General features: G+C 52.5%; 1 protein-coding gene across 1 annotated transcript in view; it reads left to right on the top strand.

Moving 5' to 3' along the window:
• LOC112237477 (BCL-6 corepressor-like) overlaps window positions 1-14,448 on the top strand; it is a 103,137-nt gene that overhangs the window by 9,427 nt on the left and 79,262 nt on the right. Inside the window, 3 exon segments of the mRNA XM_042319483.1 lie at window positions 6,916-6,998; window positions 8,266-9,521; window positions 9,523-11,887. Of these exon segments, the coding sequence (XP_042175417.1) occupies window positions 6,996-6,998; window positions 8,266-9,521; window positions 9,523-11,887 (3,624 nt within the window). The 5' untranslated portion in view covers window positions 6,916-6,995.

The following is a 14,448-nucleotide window of genomic DNA, read 5'->3' as shown; positions in this document are numbered from 1 at the left end:
TCCCGGTTTCTTCCTCTCTCTCTCCCGGTTTCTTCCTCTCTCTCTCCCGGTTTCTTCCTCTCTCTCTCCCGGTTTCTTCCCTCTTTCTTTCTTCCTCTCTCTCTCCCGGTTTCTTCCTCTCTCTCTCCCGGTTTCTTCCTCTCTCTCTCCCGGTTTCTTCCTCTCTCTCTCTCCCGGTTTCTTCCTCTCTCTCTCTCCCGGTTTCTTCCTCTCTCTCTCTCCCGGTTTCTTCCTCTCTCTCTCTCCCGGTTTCTTCCTCTCTCTCTCTCCCGGTTTCTTCCTCTCTCTCTCTCCCGGTTTCTTCCTCTCTCTCTCCCCGGTTTCTTCCTCTCTCTCTCCCGGTTTCTTCCTCTCTCTCTCCCGGTTTCTTCCTCTCTCTCTCCCGGTTTCTTCCTCTCTCTCTCCCGGTTTCTTCCTCTCTCTCCCGGTTTCTTCCTCTCTCTCTCCCGGTTTCTTCCTCTCTCTCTCCCGGTTTCCTCCTCTCTCTCTCCCGGTTTCTTCCTCTCTCTCTCCCGGTTTCTTCCTCTCTCTCTCTCGGTTTCTTCCTTCTCTCTCTCTCGGTTTCTTCCTCTCTCTCTCCCGGTTTCTTCCTCTCTCTCTCCCGGTTTCTTCCTCTCTCTCTCTCGGTTTCTTCCTCTCTCTCTCTTGGTTTCTTCCTCTCTCTCTCGGTTTCTTCCTCTCTCTCTCGGTTTCTTCCTCTCTCTCTCGGTTTCTTCCTCTCTCTCTCCCGGTTTCTTCCTCTCTCTCCCGGTTTCTTCCTCTCTCTCTCTCGGTTTTTCCTCTCTCTCTCGGTTTCTTCCTCTCTCTCTTGGTTTCTTCCTCTCTCTCTCGGTCTCTCTCTCTTGGTTTCTTCCTCTCTCTCTCGGTCTCTCTCTCTCTCTCTCTGTTTCTTCCTCTCTCTCTCGGTTTTTTCTCTCTCTCTCCCGGTTTCTTCCTCTCTCTCTCGGTTTCTTCCTCTCTCTCTCCCGGTTACTTCCTCTCTCTCTCCCGGTTTCTTCCTCTCTCTCTCCCGGTTTCTTCCTCTCTCTCCCGGTTTCTTCCTCTCTCTTTCCCGGTTTCTTCCTCTCTCTCTCCCGGTTTCTTCCTCTCTCTCCGGTTTCTTCCTCTCTCTCTCTCGGTTTTTTCCTCTCTCTCTTGGTTTCTACCTCTCTCTTGGTTTCTTCCTCTCTCTTGGTTTCTTCCGCTCTCTCTCGGTCTCTCTCTCTCGGTTTCTTCCTCTCTCTCTCGTTTTTTCTCCCGGTTTCTTCCTCTCTCTCCCGGTTTCTTCCTCTCTCTTTCCCGGTTTCTTCCTCTCTCTTTCCCGGTTTCTTCCTCTCTCTCTCCCGGTTTCTTCTTCTCTCTCCCGGTTTCTTCCTCTCTATCTCTCTCAGTTTTTTCCTCTCTCTCTTGGTTTCTACCTCTCTCTTGGTTTCTTCCTCTCTCTTGGTTTCTTCCTCTCTCTTGGTTTCTTCCTCTCTCTCTCGGTTTCTTCCTCTCTCTCTCGGTTTCTACCTCTCTCTCTCGGTTTCTACCTCTCTCTCTCTTGGTTTCTTCCTCTCTCTCTCGGTTTCCTCCTCTCTCTCTCTTGGTTTCTTCCTCTCTCTCTCTTGGTTTCTTCCTCTCTCTGTCGGTTTCTACCTCTCTCTTGGTTTCTTCCTCTCTCTCTCTCGGTTTCTTCCTCTCTCTCTTGGTTTCTTGGTTTCTTCCTCTCTCTGTCGGTTTCTACCTCTCTCTTGGTTTCTTCCTCTCTCTGTCGGTTTCTACCTCTCTCTTGGTTTCTTCCTCTCTCTCTCGGTTTCTTCCTCTCTCTCTCTCGGTTTCTTCCTCTCTTTCTCGGTTTCTACCTCTCTCTCGGTTTCTTCCTCTCTCTCTCGGTTTCTACCTCTCTCTCTCTCGGTTTCTACTTCTCTCTCTCGGTTTCTACCTCTCTCTCTCGGTTTCTACCTCTCTCTCTCGGTTTCTACCTCTCTCTCTCGGTTTCTACCTCTCTCTCTCGGTTTCTACCTCTCTCTCTCTCGGTTTCTTCCTCTCTCTCTCGGTTTCTACCTCTCTCTCTCGGTTTCTACCTCTCTCTCTCGGTTTCTTCCTCTCTCTCTCGGTTTCTACCTCTCTCTCTCTCGGTTTCTTCCTCTCTCTGTCGGTTTCTACCTCTCTCTTGGTTTCTTCCTCTCTCTCTCTCGGTCTCTCTCTCTCTCGGTTTCTTCCTCTCTCTCTCGGTTTCTACCTCTCTCTCGCTTGGTTTCTTCCTCTCTCTCTTGGTTTCTTCCTCTCTCTCTCTCTCGGTCTCTCGGTTTCTTCCTCTCTTTCTCGGTTTCTACCTCTCTCTCGGTTTCTTCCTCTCTCTCTCGGTTTCTACCTCTCTCTCTCGGTTTCTACCTCTCTCTCTCGGTTTCTACCTCTCTCTTGGTTTCTTCCTCTCTCTCCCGGTTTCTTCCTCTCTCTCCCGGTTTCTTCCTCTCTCTCTCTCGGTTTTTTCCTCTCTCTCTTGGTTTCTACCTCTCTCTTGGTTTCTTCCTCTCTCTTGGTTTCTTCCGCTCTCTCTCGGTCTCTCTCTCTCGGTTTCTTCCTCTCTCTCTCTGTTTCTTTCTCTCTCCCGGTTTCTTCCTCTCTCTCTCGGTTTCTTCCTCTCTCTCTCGGTTTCTACCTCTCTCTCTCGGTTTCTACCTCTCTCTCTCTTGGTTTCTTCCTCTCTCTCTCGGTTTCTTCCTCTCTCTCTCTTGGTTTCTTCCTCTCTCTGTCGGTTTCTACCTCTCTCTTGGTTTCTTCCTCTCTCTGTCGGTTTCTACCTCTCTCTTGGTTTCTTCCTCTCTCTCTCTCGGTTTCTTCCTCTCTCTCTCTTGGTTTCTTCCTCTCTCTGTCGGTTTCTACCTCTCTCTTGGTTTCTTCCTCTCTCTGTCGGTTTCTACCTCTCTCTTGGTTTCTTCCTCTCTCTCTCGGTTTCTTCCTCTCTCTCTCTCGGTTTCTTCCTCTCTTTCTCGGTTTCTACCTCTCTCTCGGTTTCTTCCTCTCTCTCTCGGTTTCTACCTCTCTCTCTCGGTTTCTACCTCTCTCTCTCTCGGTTTCTACCTCTCTCTCTCGGTTTCTACCTCTCTCTCTCGGTTTCTACCTCTCTCTTGGTTTCTTCCTCTCTCTGTCGGTTTCTACCTCTCTCTCTCGGTTTCTTCCTCTCTCTTGGTTTCTTCCTCTCTCTTGGTTTCTTCCTCTCTCTTGGTTTCTTCCTCTCTCTCCCGGTTACTTCCTCTCTCTCTCTTGGTTTCTTCCTCTCTCTCTCGGTTTCTTCCTCTCTCTCTCTCGGTTTCTTCCTCTCTCTCTCTCGGTTTCTTCCTCTCTCTCTCTCGGTTTCTTCCTCTCTCTCTCTCGGTTTCTTCCTCTCTCTCTCTCGGTTTCTCTCGGTTTCTTCCTCTCTCTCTCCCGGTTTCTTCCTCTCTCTCTCGGTTTCTTCCTCTCTCTCTCTCGGTTTCTTCCTCTCTCTCTCTTGGTTTCTTCCTCTCTCTGTCGGTTTCTACCTCTCTCTTGGTTTCTTCCTCTCTCTGTCGGTTTCTACCTCTCTCTTGGTTTCTTCCTCTCTCTCTCGGTTTCTTCCTCTCTCTCTCTCGGTTTCTTCCTCTCTTTCTCGGTTTCTACCTCTCTCTCGGTTTCTTCCTCTCTCTCTCGGTTTCTTCCTCTCTCTCTCGGTTTCTACCTCTCTCTCTCGGTTTCCTCTCTCTCTCTCGGTTTCTACCTCTCTCTCTCTTCTCTCTCTCGGTTTCTCTCTTGGTTTCTTCCTCTCTCTCGGTTTCTACCTCTCTCTCTTCCTCTCTCTCTCGGTTTCTTCCTCTCTCTCTCTCGGTTTCTTCCTCTCTCTCTTTCTTCTCTCTCTTCTCTCTCTCTCGGTTTCTTCCTCTCTCTCGGTTTCTTCTCTCTCTCTCGGTTTCTACCTCTCTCTTGGTTTCTTCCTCTCTTTCTACCTCTCTCTTGGTTTCTTCCTCTCTCTCTTTCTACCTCTCTCTCTCGGTTTCTTCCTCTCTCTTGGTTTCTTCCTCTCTCTTGGTTTCTTCCTCTCTCTTGGTTTCTTCCTCTCTCTTGGTTTCTTCCTCTCTCTCCCGGTTACTTCCTCTCTCTCTTGGTTTCTTCTCTCTCTCTCGGTTTCTTCCTCTCTCTCTCTCGGTTTCTTCCTCTCTCTCTCTCGGTTTCTTCCTCTCTCTCTCTCGGTTTCTTCCTCTCTCTCTCTCGGTTCTCTCTTGTTTCTTCCTCTCTCTCTCCCGGTTTCTTCCTCTCTCTCTCGGTTTCTTCCTCTCTCTCTCTCTCGGTTTCTTCCTCTCTCTCTCTCGGTTTCTTCCTCTCTCTCTTTCTACCTCTCTCTTGGTTTCTTCCTCTCTCTCTCTCTCTCTCTTGGTTTCTTCCTCTCTCTCTCTCGGTTTCTTCCTCTCTCTCTCTCGGTTTCTTCGTCTCTTTCTCGGTTTCTTCCTCTCTTTCTTCCTCTCTCTCGGTTTCTTCCTCTCTCTCGGTTTCTTCCTCTCTCTCTCTTTCTTTCTTCCTCTTTCTCTCTCTCTTGGTTTCTTCCTCTCTCTTGGTTTCTTCCTCTCTCTTGGTTTCTTCCTCTCTCTTGGTTTCTTCCTCTCTCTCTTTCTTCCTCTCTCTCTCTTGGTTTCTTCTCTCTCTCTCGGTTTCTTCCTCTCTCTCTCTCGGTTTCTTCCTCTCTTCTCTCTTTCTTCCTCTCTCTCTCTCTCGGTTTCTTCCTCTCTCTCTCTCTCGGTTTCTTCCTCTCTCTCTCTCTTTCTCTCGGTTTCTTCCTCTCTCTCTCTTTCTTCCTCTCTCTCTCGGTTTCTTCCTCTCTCTCTCTTTCTTCCTCTCTCTCTCGGTTTCTTCCTCTCTCTCTCTCGGTTTCTTCCTCTCTCTCTCTCGGTTTCTTCCTCTCTCTCTCTCGGTTTCTTCCTCTCTCTCTCTCGGTTTCTTCCTCTCTCTCTCTCGGTTTCTTCCTCTCTCTCTCTCGGTTTCTTCCTCTCTCTCTCTCGGTTTCTTCCTCTCTCTCTCTCTCGGTTTCTTCCTCTCTCTCTCTCTCGGTTTCTTCCTCTCTCTCTCTCGGTTTCTTCCTCTCTCTCTCTCTCGGTTTCTTCCTCTCTCTCTCTCGGTTTCTTCCTCTCTCTCTCTCTCGGTTTCTTCCTCTCTCTCTCTCTCTCGGTTTCTTCCTCTCTCTCTCTCTCGGTTTCTTCCTCTCTCTCTCTCTCTCTCGGTTTCTTCCTCTCTCTCTCTCTCGGTTTCTTCCTCTCTCTCTCTCTCGGTTTCTTCCTCTCTCTCTCTCTCGGTTTCTTCCTCTCTCTCTCTCTCGGTTTCTTCCTCTCTCTCTCTCGGTTTCTTCCTCTCTCTCTCTCGGTTTCTTCCTCTCTCTCTCTCGGTTTCTTCCTCTCTCTCTCTCGGTTTCTTCCTCTCTCTCTCTCGGTTTCTTCCTCTCTCTCTCTCGGTTTCTTCCTCTCTCTCTCTCGGTTTCTTCCTCTCTCTCTCTCGGTTTCTTCCTCTCTCTCTCTCGGTTTCTTCCTCTCTCTCTCTCGGTTTCTTCCTCTCTCTCTCTCGGTTTCTTCCTCTCTCTCTCTCGGTTTCTTCCTCTCTCTCTCTCTTCCTCTCTCTCTCTCTCGGTTTCTTCCTCTCTCTCTCTCTCTCTCTCTCTCTCTCTCTCTCGGTTTCTTCCTCTCTCTCGGTTTCTTCCTCTCTCTCGGTTTCTACCTCTCTCTCGGTTTCTTCCTCTCTCTGTCGGTTTCTTCCTCTCTCTGTCGGTTTCTACCTCTCTCTTGGTTTCTTCCTCTCTCTCTCGGTTTCTTCCTCTCTCTCTCTCTCGGTTTCTTCCTCTCTCTCTCTCTCGGTTTCTTCCTCTCTCTCTCTCTCGGTTTCTTCCTCTCTCTCTCGGTTTCTTCCTCTCTCTCTCTCGGTTTCTTCCTCTCTCTCTCTCGGTTTCTTCCTCTCTCTCTCGGTTTTTTCCTCTCTCTCTCTCTCTCTTTCTTCCTCTCTCTCTCTCTCGGTTTCTTCCTCTCTCTCTCTCGGTTTCTTTCTTCCTTTCTCTCTCTCTCTCGGTTTCTTCCCCTTCTCTCTCTCTCGGTTTCTTCCCCTCTCTCTCTCGGTTTCTTCCTCTCTCTCTCGGTTTCTTCCCCTCTCTCTCTCGGTTTCTTCCTCTCTCTCTCGGTTTCTTCCTCTCTCTCTCGGTTTCTTCCTCTCTCTCTCGGTTTCTTCCTCTCTCTCTCTCGGTTTCTTCCTCTCTCTCTCTCTCGGTTTCTTCCCCTCTCTCTCTCGGTTTCTTCCTCTCTCTCTCTCGGTTTCTTCCTCTCTCTCTCTCGGTTTCTTCCTCTCTCTCTCTCGGTTTCTTCCTCTCTCTCTCTCGGTTTCTTCCCCTCTCTCTCTCTCTCTCTCGGTTTCTTCCTCTCTCTCTCGGTTTCTTCCTCTCTCTCTCTGTTTTTTCCTAGGTTCCTGTCTTTCTAGTGAGTTTTTCCTAGCCACTGTTGTTCTGTATTGCTTGGTCTTCTGGGTTTTAGGATGGGTTTCTTTTTTTGTTCAAAGATTTTCTTTTCTTAACAATACACTTACCAACATCATTTAGTTAGTTATGCTCCAACTCTCTCCATCTTGTGCCAACATCAATTATTTGTAGTCTTAGTTCCGATAGTTATATATAGTATGTATAGATAGTTGTATATTTTCTTTCTAAGAGGAACTCTGACCAGTTCACCCGACGTGCTACCTTGTCACCTGCTGTTTTGACTCAGTCTTGCGCTCTTTGTCTTGCGCTCTCTAGGTTCCTGCCTTTCTAAGCACTTATTCCTAGCCACTGCTTTTCTGCATTGCTTGCTCTTTGGGGTTTTAGGTTGGGGTTCTGTATAAGCATTTTGTGACGTCTGCTGATGTAAAAAGGGCCTTATAAATTTGATTGATTGATGGTAACGCACAGTTGTTCTGTCTTTGTCTTGACAGGATTGTACCAGTGAGGGATGGTGGGAGGCAGACTACCCATGTGGATCTAACCATCCAGGAACCACCACATCACACAAAGCATGGTAAGCTACGATATGAAGCCCTGTCTGTAATGTAGTGTATGGCAGACCTGGAAGAGCCCTCCACAAGGGCTTTGGTTTTCATTTGGATGTAGGATTATTGTGGTGTAGCTACTCCTCCACTGGGCTGCCTGCTATCATTTCTAAATGGGTCCTACAGTTGATCCAATAGGAGATGACTCAAACAGCCGCCCCCATATCGTACCTTGCGCAGGCAGGAAACCCAATTAATCCACTTCCTGGCATCAGTACTCTACTCTGTCATGGACTCGCTCTGTCCAAATAGTATTTTGCTATCTCTCAAATACTTTGAGTGTTTGATTGAGCCTGCCTTGCAGTACGAGTTGGGTGAAAATGTGCACTTTTGGGATGATTTCATTGGTGCCATTGCACCAGGCAGACTCAATCAAGTGCAGCTGAAGTATTTGAATAAAAACCAATACTGTTTGAACCCAGGTATGGTTTGGTCTGTGGGAGTAGAACAGAGGGCTGGTCTACTGTAGCGGTACATCAGCAATCCAGGTAGACATGAATCCCCCTGCTAGTGATGATGGATCAGACTGATACATGTCGTTTTCCTGGCTGCCTCAAAGGCTTCTCTTCCCCTGTTAGGAATCAGCTGCAGCTAGCGCTTCCCTCTTACAAGAGCCAGATAGAGCAAGGATTCAATCCAAATGGCACCCTATTCCCTATATAGTGCACTACTTTTGACCAGAGTAGTGCTCTAAATAGGGAATAAGGTGCCATTTGCAAAGCAAGGCTCCATATTCTGCTGCTTGTGTGGTGTCTCTCCAATGACCTTGACTTTCCCTTGTTGTAGAGTGGGTCCGGAGACGTGTTCTTAAGTGTTGTGGTTACAGTATGGAGACAGGGCCTTTTAAAATGGAGCTCTCTGTTAAATGAATCCCCCTGTGCTTGATTAATGGAGATGTATTACTAATGTGCTCCTAATGGAAATTCTACAAAATATACCCACGTCTCCCGCTAGTGGTCTCTTGATTGTGTTAACTGTTTAAGAGGATCTTACTACAGCTTTAAAAGTTGATAGTGGATCTATTTTTATTGAGGGAAAATTCAACTTATTATATTTCCAAAAGTGAGTTAATTCACTTTAATATTCTCTAATGTAATATCACAAGAGCTTGTCTAGTAGGACTCCACAGTATGCTGAGAAACCATAAACGTGTATAAATGAGAATATCATCCCTTTAGTGCTATAAGGCTCAGTCTCTCATCCCTCTCTTTGGCGTTGTGTGTTGTCTTGTTGCAGGTGGATGCGAGTGCTGCTTGCAGAATGAATCCGCTAGCTGCCCTGGGCATGGACCGTAGCAGCCTGATGAGGGAGAGCCTCCGCGTCCACGGAGGGATGGTCTACCCGGGCATCCGCACCTTGTCCGCCTCCGAAAAAGCCAGGGAGGGGGTCTCCTCCTTGCCCCTGGGCTACGACCTAGTCTACAAACCCGAAGGGTTGACCTTGGACGGCAGGAAGCCTGGTAACGGTTATGTGGGTCTGTATAAGAGCTCTCCCCCTGGGTTGCAGAGGCCTGGTGGAGGAGGGGAGGGCCTGGGAATGGAGCGGCGTGTGGGGCCTGGAGATAAACCCACTGAGCTGGGCCTCAACGGCAACAACGGCTTCCTACGACTTCCCTGGGCAGTAAACCCGTACGCGGACCCCGGACTGTACCCCTTCCTGGACTCCTCCAAATACGCAGCCCTCAACATGTACAAGGCCTCGTTCCTGTCCCAGCCCTCACCCTACCTGCCCCAGCACCTGGCCTACCAGTCCCTGTGTGGAGGGGCGGGGGGTAGCGCTGCTGGGGCAGAGCGCCTCTTCTACATGCCCCCGTACCCCCCGGCCCCCATCTCCTCCCCCCTGGCCCCTCCTATGAGGATCCCCATGGCCACGGTGGTCCCCAACACCCTCTCACCGATGCAGGGTCTGGGGCCCCGGATTCACCATGAGGCCTCCCCCTATGGGTCCCAGCTTCACCAGCAGCACCAGGCCCACCAGCAGTCCCAACCCCATCACCAGTCACATAGTGACAGGCAGCCCCAGTCCCAACCCCATCACCAGTCACATAGTGACAGGCAGCCCCAGTCCCAACCCCATCACCAGTCACATAGTGACAGGCAGCCCCAGTCCCAACCCCATCACCAGTCACATAGTGACAGGCAGACACAGTCCCAACCCCATCACCAGTCACATAGTGACAGGCAGACCCAGTCCCAACCCCAGTCCCATAGTGACAGCCAGTCCCAGTCCCAACCCCATCACCAATCACACAGTAGAGACAGGCAGCCCCAGTCCCAACCCCAGTCCCATAGTGACAGGCAGCACAACAACAGCAGCAGTAGTAAGCTCAGCCGGACTTCCTCTAGTAAGAGCTCTGGCAGCAGCAGCATTCACAACAGTAGCAGTATTACCAGTAGTAGTGCTGGGACTGGCATTAGCAGCAGCCTACCAGTGGACTCCACCCAAGCACTTATAATGCAGTCCCCCGCACAGCCCCCCACCCTCCCCAGACCTCAGTCCCTCCCCCTCTCCTCTCATAGACAACAGCACTTTGGACATCCAGAAGTCACTGTTCAGAAGCCCTCCCTGCTCCTCCACCACCACCACCTCTTCCTCCCTGTCGGTGTCCCATCCTTTCTACATGAGCAGCATGTCCTCTGAGCACCGCTCCCCGGTGCGGTCCAGCAGCAACACCCACAAAGCCAAAGAGCAGGGCAGCAGCTCAGAGCACAGGAATGTGGAGAGGAATGGGGAAAGGAAGCGGAGCCAGTCCCCTTTAAAGACTTTGTCCTCTGATAGACCAGCAGTACTACAGGCTCCTGCCAAAGACCCTGCGGACAAGCCTCTGGATCTGTCAGCCAAAATCCTGGAGTTGGAAGGCTCCCCCAACGGATTCCCCCCAAAACTAGAGGCCTTGGCTAAGCTGGGCTACTCGCCCGCGGCTCGATACGGCTTACCCCCCAGCCGGGAGCTCCTCAAAGAGACCCTCTCCCCGTCAGGGGCTTCCTCCAAAACCTCTGAGAGGCCTGAGATCATTAGCACTTTACGCTCCTCCTGGGTGGTGCCCAGCTCGACCCCGGTCCACTCCAGCTCAGACGCCAACCACAACAAAGACCCCTCCGTCATCAAACATAAAAACCTGGAGAACTTGTCTTCAACGCAGCAGCGAAGCTCTTCCTCTCCCAGGATAGGTGAGGTCGATGGGGCTGTCGCCCCAAGCCATGCCCCAGCTGTGGTAGCCCCTTCTGGGAGCCGACCGTCCTCTGCCTCCGCCTCTCCCAAGGTCAACGGTGATTGGCCAAGATCCTCCCCCAACTACTCTGAGACAGCCCCTTCTTCCAACAGAATGGGCAGCCATCCCTCTTCTGGGAAGCCATTGAAACCCCTCAAGAAACCAGAGGCTCAGGAGATGCTCTTCAAACCCCAGCAGCCGCCACACTTAGACAACAGCCATCCGTCCGACAACAGCCATCCGTCCGGCCACCCCCCTAGCCAACTCTACCTCCCCCAGAGTGACGGCTATCTGCCCCCTAGCCTAGCCTACGCTAACAGATACCTGCCCTACTCGGTCCAGGAGAGCATGTCCCTGCCCCACATGCCCATGCCAGGCAAAGGCCCAGTGTACCCCCACCCTGTTCTGCTGGGCAGCAGCAGCCTGTACCCACCCCGCCTGCCCCCAAACACGGCCTCCCGTACGGCATCCCCCAGCCACGGAGACTACCTGACCTTCCATGACTCCCAGGAGATGGTCCACCCCCTCATGTCCTCGCCCCACACAGGCCTGGACCTCAAGACCAGCGAGCGCCTGCAGGAGCCCCGGTCCAGGCCCAAGGAGAAGATTTGGCAGCACCACGAGGGCTCTGCCCCGGCCTACAAGACCCAGGCCCCAGACACTAAACACACCCGCAGGGGGGACAGAGAGACCGACAGGTCCACAGGCCTGGGCTCAAAGAGCCTCAACCACAAGCCCCTGGCGGGAGCTAGAGAGGAGATAGTCTGTATCGACTTAATCCAAGACGATGGGGACAGCGACTCTCCCCTGACCAAAGCTGTCTCTCCATGCGCTAAGAGAGGAGACCCTTCCAAACCTGTGGGTAGTGGGAGTATCGGGAGAAACGAGGGGAGAGAGGCAGAGCTCCAGCACATGCTCCGTACCGGCCAGGCTGTTGAACTCAGGCCAGGCCAGGCCCACAGGCAGGCAGAGCAGCAGCAACGCAGCCAGCTGTGGCTGGGCTTCCACCCTTCCTCCCTCCGTCCTGAGCCCCCCTCCCTCTCCCCCTGCCCTTTCCCCAGACATGAGGAGGACAGCCCCAGCCCTGCAGAAAGCAGCCCCATCTCTGACCTGCCAGAGGAGCAGACCCTTCGCTGCGCAAGGACTTCTGGAGACCGCACCTCTTGGAACCGTAGAGACCAATCTTTAGAGGGCCTTAAGAGCAGGGACTGTACTTTTGAGGACCCCACCTCTGTGGACCGTAGTTCTGTGGACCGCAGTTTCTGGGACCATACGCATGAGGACTGTACTTTTAAGGACCGCAGCTCTTGGGACCGTACACGTGTGGATCTTACATGTAGGGTCCGCTCTTGCGAGGACCGCACCTCCCCAGACCACTCTCCTAGGGAACGCACCTTGAACGAATCTGGGTTTAGGAATGAAAGGACCATGGACCACTACTCAGACCTGGACAAGGACATGCACACGGACACAGAGTCCCACGAGGGTGAGGAGTACGACGACCAAGGCTGCCCCAGGGCCAGGAGGTCCAGCCTGGCCAAGCGCATCGCTAACTCCTCTGGCTACGTTGGTGACCGCATCAAGTGTGTCACCACCGAGCTGTACGCCGACTCCAGCAAGCTAAGCAGAGAGCAGCGGGCCCTGCAGGTAATCTCCCAGAACACATACATACCTAACCCTTTTAAAGTCTTTAAAATCATCTCCTTTCCTGGTTCCTACAGCGAAGCAGTATGTGTTGGCTTTTGTTCCAACCCAGGAAAAACACACCTGATTGAAAATCAAGATTTGGGATTTGATGATGACTTTCATCTGGTGTTTTAGCAGTTGGGAACACAAGGAAGGAAGACTGATAGGATGGGTCTTTCTAAGATTTCAGCCAGTCAGGTTTCACTGGGCAGATCTAAAGGAGATGGTGGTCTATAGAGAGCAGTGGAGTTGGAAGTACGAAGCTCTCTGCTCTGTATCAGCCCCCCTGCCCTGCCAAGCCCCGTCTCCACAAGCTCCAGTATAATTACTGTTGGCCGTTGCCTTCCCTCCCCTCTGTCTCCCTCCCTCCCTTCCTGCAATCCTCCCGCCTCCTCACCCCCGCCCACGCTATGAGCCTGTGGAGCTGACCTCCACTGCGGTGGTGTTTTAGTTCACAGAGAGAGCGAGTGAACACAACACGCTGTGTGTGTGTGTGTGTTCCCGCGCTGCTCAGCCAGGCAGAAGCTAAGCTGCTGGCTGTGTGTGTGTGTGTGTGTGTGTGTGTGTGTGTGTGTGTGTGTGTGTGTGTGTGTGTGCCATGGCAGCCTGTTAGGCTCTTACAGCCCCGGGCTATTGTTAACCTGCAGGTGAGGCCTGGGGATGGGGGGATAGATGGTGCTGAAGGAGGGGAGAGATAGAGGTAGAGCAGCCAGCCCCCTCCCTTCTCCCAGTCCCCAAAAGGCTCCTCTGTCCTCAAATTATACTCTGTTAACCTCCCCTCCCCCTCTCCCCCATCCTCCTCCCCCTAGCTCTGTTGGCTGAGCGCTGGGGTGCAGAGACAGCCTGGCTCTCTCAGCTCTGCTCTAGTGGAATCCTGGCTAATTCCAAGTCCTTCTCCGACGGTGGAGATTAGCGCCCGCTAGCAGCCCAACCTCTGCTAAACCGACTCAACACAGCCCTGCAACTAGAGCGGCTCTCGCCCCAACCCCAGCCCTATTCCCCAGCCTTATGCCCCAGCCTCATTCCCCAGCCTCATTCCCCAACCCCAGCCTTATGCCCCAGCATCATTCCCCAACCCCAGCCTTATGCCCCAGCCTCATGCCCCAGCCTCATTCCCCAGCCTCATTCCCCAACCCCAGCCTTATGCCTCAGCCTCATTCCCCAACCCCAGCCTTATGCCCTATTCCCCAGCCTCATTCCCCAACCCCAGCCCTATTCCCCAGCCTTTATTCCCCAACCCCGGCCTCATTCCCCAACCACAGTCTTATTCCCCAGCCTTCTTCCCCAATCCCAGCCTCATTCCCTAGCCTCATACCCCAACCACAGTCTTATTCCCCAGCCTCATTCCCCAACCCCAGGCTTATTCCCCAGCCTCATTCCCCAACCCCAGGCTTATTCCCCAGCCTCATTCCCCAACCCCAGGCTTATTCCCCAGCCTCATTCCCCAACCCCAGGCTTATTCCCCAGCCTCATTCCCCAACCCCAGGCTTATTCCCCAGCCTCATTCCCCAACCCCAGCCTTATTCCTCAGCCTCATTCCCCAATCCCAGGCTTATTCCCCAGCCTCATTCCCTAATCCCAGGCTTATTCCCCAGCCTCATTCCCAACCCCAGGCTTATTCCCCCACCCCATTCCCTAATCCCAGGGTTATTCCCCCGCCTCATTCCCCAACCCCAGGCTCATTCCCTAATCCCAGGCTTATTCCCCAGCCTCATTCCCCAACCCCAGCCTCATTCCCCAACCCCAGCCTCATTCCCCAACCCCAGCCTTATTCCCCAGCCTCATTCCCCAACCCCAGGCTTATTCCTCAGCCTCATTCCCCAATCCCAGGCTTATTCCCCAGCCTCATTCCCTAATCCCAGGCTTATTCCCCAGCCTCATTCCCAACCCCAGGCTTATTCCCCCACCCCATTCCCTAATCCCAGGGTTATTCCCCCGCCTCATTCCCCAACCCCAGGCTCATTCCCTAATCCCAGGCTTATTCCCCAGCCTCATTCCCCAACCCCAGCCTCATTCCCCAACCCCAGCCTTATTCCCCAGTCTCATTCCCCAACCCCAGTCTTATTCCCCAGCCTCATTCCCCAACCCCAGGCTTATTCCCCAGCCTCATTCCCCAACCCCAGCCTTATTCCTCAGCCTCATTCCTCAACCCCAGCCTTATTCCCCAGCCTCATTCCCCAATCCCAGGCTTATTCCCCAGCCTCATTCCCCAACCCCAGGCTTATTCCCCCACCTCATTCCCTAATCTAATTCCCAGGTTTATTCCCAGGCTTATTCCCCAGCCTCATAACCCCAGCCTCATTCCCCAACCCCAGCCTTATTCCCCAGTCTCATTCCCCAACCCCAGTCTTATTCCCCAGCCTCATTCCCCAACCCCAGTCTTATTCCCCAGCCTCATTCCCCAACCCCAGTCTTATTCCCCAGCCTCATTCCCCAGCCTCATTCCCCAACCCCAGTCTTATTCCCCAGCCTCATTCCCCAGCCTCATTCCCCAACCACAGCCCTATTCCCCAGCCTCATTC

The sequence above is a fragment of the Oncorhynchus tshawytscha genome, unplaced genomic scaffold, assembly GCF_018296145.1.
Source record: "Oncorhynchus tshawytscha isolate Ot180627B unplaced genomic scaffold, Otsh_v2.0 Un_scaffold_4246_pilon_pilon, whole genome shotgun sequence".
In the NCBI taxonomy this organism is placed as follows: domain Eukaryota; kingdom Metazoa; phylum Chordata; class Actinopteri; order Salmoniformes; family Salmonidae; genus Oncorhynchus; species Oncorhynchus tshawytscha.
This window is presented reverse-complemented; position numbering and strand designations above follow the sequence as displayed.